Genomic DNA, 3816 nt, shown 5'->3' with positions numbered 1-3816 from the left:
TACCTACCTACCTACCTACCTACCTACCTAATGTATATTTGGATTTCACAGTTTCACACATACTATACTGATTATTAGTTGGAAACATTCTTTTTGTTTGGATGGCATCTTTTCTTCCACCAAAGATGACAAAGCCACAGTATAGTTCAAGTCAAATATGATATCTGAACCTTTTCATATAATCTGGACCTCCCTCACTCTGTAACGGTCCATTAAGAGGTGCTATTGTGTTTCATTGTCATTACAGTAAGCTATTGGCTATTCTTCTGTCAGTGAATCAATAGCTTACCAAGGTGCATAAGTAGCCCGACTCAGAGCAAAGACAAAAAGCTCCTGCCAGTCTTTCATTTACCACAGCCAGCTAAACAGTGGCTATATCAGTTATTTAGTTTGATAAAGACATAGGCAATGACAAAGGTTCTGCTGACCTCTCAGTAATCTTTTTCTTTTTGACATTTATCCTGCACACCACAGCTGTCAACACAAATTCCTCAGCTCTCTTCTTACTGCATTAATGTTAGTGCATTATTTTCCATGAAACTCCTTTATTTTTAAAGGATAAGGCCAGTCCTTTTCTATTTTATTAATATGTTCAGCAGTCTCTGTGCAGAGACTAAGGCGGATGGTGAACCGTTAATGTCTGTCAGCTGTCAGTCCTGGATTAGCTTGTTCATCTGTGTGATGGACCTCTGTTGTTCAAAAACTATTAAAAACGCATCAGATAAACACACCACTGCAATGGGTGACATGTTTTTTCATTACGAAACCCCAGACCTGACTGTGTTGCCCCAGAGGCTCCGAACAGCCATAATTTCCTGAAGTTAGCATGAGTTGGAGTCAAGTGAGTATGTGCAAGATCTTGCTTTGTTTACATTCCACTAGCTACTCACGCTCAGGTCTGGTGTTTGCTAATGAAGAAATATGTCACCCAGTGCAGCGGTGTGTTTCACTGATGTGCTTTTAATCATTTTTGAACAACAACAGTGGTCTATGGCACAGACAAATATGCTGATCCAGCACTGACACACTGAGGGACATTAACCATGAGTAGAAGCAACTCATTGCCGGTTTAAATTTCTGTATGGGGAGTGTTGAAAACACTGTTAATGTAGAAAATGACCAACCTTATCCTTTTGCAGTCTGAGAATTATTACCTTATGTGTTCTTTGTGATTTAGACCAAAAGCGTTGCACCTGCATCGTGTCAGTCATTCATTATTCTGTTAAACCTGTTGGGAGTAAAAAGGATTTGTGTCAGATTATGTTCATCCTCTACAATGTGTCTGCTGTTTGGTTTGTATAGAGCTGTTTTTCTGTAAGAAAGCATTGAGGTGACAGTTGCCACAGCTTGACGCTGAACCGTATCTCTAGTAATAGCTCTGTATGACGTCTTGGGATTTACACAAGCTGACGTCTATCCATGTATTAATCCGTCTGTCGTTTCTAGGCACAAAGCCTTCACAGGCTACACAATTGTTGATTTCATTCTGAAAATGGGGGTTCAGTGTCCTTGGTTAGTATTCATTAGGAAATTGTAACTCTGCAGTCCTGCAGTTACTCTCAGCTACATTTAAAAAATTTTTAAGGAATTGGTATATGGTGGGGAATACAAGTTATGTAGGTACTGTAACTTACTGACATTATTGTTCTGCAGTAGAATGCAATGCATGCCAAGGTTTTCCAATACTGCAGGGTTGACATAACTGATTACCATGAGTCAGTCGTCCTGTTCCCCCAGAGCAATATCACTAGCTGCTAAATAATTTATTGAAGCTTTGATATAATATCTTCCAGCATGGAGCATTGACGTGCTGCCACCCAGGATGAGACGTACAGTCACATAGCATGAGTTGTACTATGTTTCGTTGTGAAGGTACTTTGCTTGTGTCAAATCAAACTTCATTTTGTGAGAGAATGACACAGTGTGACTTTAGTCTACAACATCTCACCTATGCATCTTAATAAGACTGTGCAGTCATTAAAAAGAATCAAGCTTGTATCCACCACAAGTCCGATTCCAGCCTGTGATTAATGTTCCCAGGTCTTTGAAGATTCTGATTTCAAAAGCACATTAATTTGGCTTTGTATAGCATTAAAAACTCTGAGGTGGAAACAGGGAGAGTTTGCAATGTCTTAACATTTACAAAACAGCTCCCAGATGAGTTTTTGCGTGAGGTTTCTTGGGAAGGATCCCTAAAAGGCCTATAGAAATGACTATAACCATCTCTTCGGGGGGTTGTCATTCAATGAAGTAAGCAATCACTGTAACCTGTATTTTATACCGCAATGATTCCCATTGCCATTCTCAGTGTGAGGACTGATGTGTGACTGCTGTCATGAATGACTTTATATTTTCCCAGGTAAACATCACAGGAGTCACGGTACTAGTGATGATGCAACTTGTTGCGGCATTATGAAATCCATTTTAGCAGTGTGTGATGCAAACAGAGCCAGCTGGTCAGTCAGTTCCAGTCCTCCAACTGAACTGATGTTTCTGTGTCCAGCTGCCTGTCAATGGGCTTGTACTCAGCTTTTAGTTTGGAGATAGAAGGTTGTGTTGGCCTGGGGGAAGATTAAAGGATTTGTTCTCATGTCTCTAAAACACCTGTCTGAGCTTAAAATATCCCAAAGACACTAGGTCTTCACTCTTATATTTTTAAATGTTCAAGTGTGGATTTTGTTTCATAGTACAGCATCCAGGTGTTGTTTACATTATGATATTGGATCCTTCAATTGATGATCCTTGAAAAGAATATCTGACATTGGAAGAATATGTGCTCAAGAAACAAATTCTACAAATCTATACCATGTCATTCTGGGTTTCATCAGTGTAAGCAGGCTGTTGCTGTAAATATAAAAGGAGGTGAACCACTGTTGATAAGGGCAATGAGAAACATCGGGGATTTACTCAAAGTTAAAGATTCAGTTATAGCAATATATCTCGCCAGTGATTAAGACAGACTTGCCCTGACTCCCTCTTTGTTTTCTTCTTCTTCTTCTCTCAGCCACCATCACGAGTTCTTCAGAAAACGATGACCGTAGCGGCTCCAGCCTGGAATGGAGTAAGGATGGCAGCCTGAGAGGCAGCAGGCACCATGGCTTGGCACAGAGTCTGCGGGCTGAAACCTGCTCTCCTGTGGCCGAGGAGGACTCTAACAGCGCCACAGCAACACCAGCTGACACCCAATCTAAGACAGAGCAGCAGCAGCAGCAGTCCAACATATCAGCAGGGGCATCAGGACCACTACAGCCTCCAAGTCACTCACCTGAGGGACCCATTCCATGTCCACCACAGACGACATCTTCTCTCATGATGCCGAGGCCAAACTCTGTAGCAGGTAGGAGCTTTTGAAATCTGGATGGCTTCTGTGCAGACGAGAAAAGGGAATGGTTCCATATACTGTACCTGTCTTCTGTACATCTCTGCTTTTATTCAGCATTATATGAAACATTTTAAAAGCTTTCTTCTGGTAGCCTCATAAGCTTTGTTACAATGCCTGGACAACTGATTGGTTGTCTCACTGTATTGCATTGCTAGTCAATTCAAGATTGTGATGGCACTGTGACGTTGCCTGAGGCCGACAAGTGGCATGTCTTTTCTAGTCCAAGCAAGTGACAAACAGACAGGAAAAACTGTGTAGACACAGAGATGATGGGAAATTAGCATCTCAGAGAACAGGTTGTGCTTTTCAAAGAGGAGTATCAATGCTGATGTTGGGGATTAGGCAGCTGTTATGTGTTGTGCCTGGGCCCTGCCTGCCATGTTGGACCTAAACATAAGCCACTGTCTGGCTCATTTGTTGTGCATTACTGCCCT

The 3816-nt window shown here is 41.6% G+C and overlaps 1 protein-coding gene across 1 annotated transcript in view; it reads left to right on the top strand.

The window, feature by feature from the left end:
* Positions 1-3816, top strand: part of tanc1b (tetratricopeptide repeat, ankyrin repeat and coiled-coil containing 1b) — an 89464-nt gene that overhangs the window by 49754 nt on the left and 35894 nt on the right. Inside the window, exon 7 of the mRNA XM_020594689.1 lies at positions 3005-3337. Coding sequence (XP_020450345.1) covers positions 3005-3337 — 333 coding nt within the window. The remainder of the gene's footprint in view (positions 1-3004; positions 3338-3816) is intronic.

This window comes from Monopterus albus, unplaced genomic scaffold (genome assembly GCF_001952655.1).
Source record: "Monopterus albus unplaced genomic scaffold, M_albus_1.0 scaffold24.1, whole genome shotgun sequence".
Taxonomy (NCBI): domain Eukaryota; kingdom Metazoa; phylum Chordata; class Actinopteri; order Synbranchiformes; family Synbranchidae; genus Monopterus; species Monopterus albus.
The sequence above is the reverse complement of the archived record's forward strand: the minus strand, read 5'-3'. Positions and strand labels throughout refer to the sequence as shown.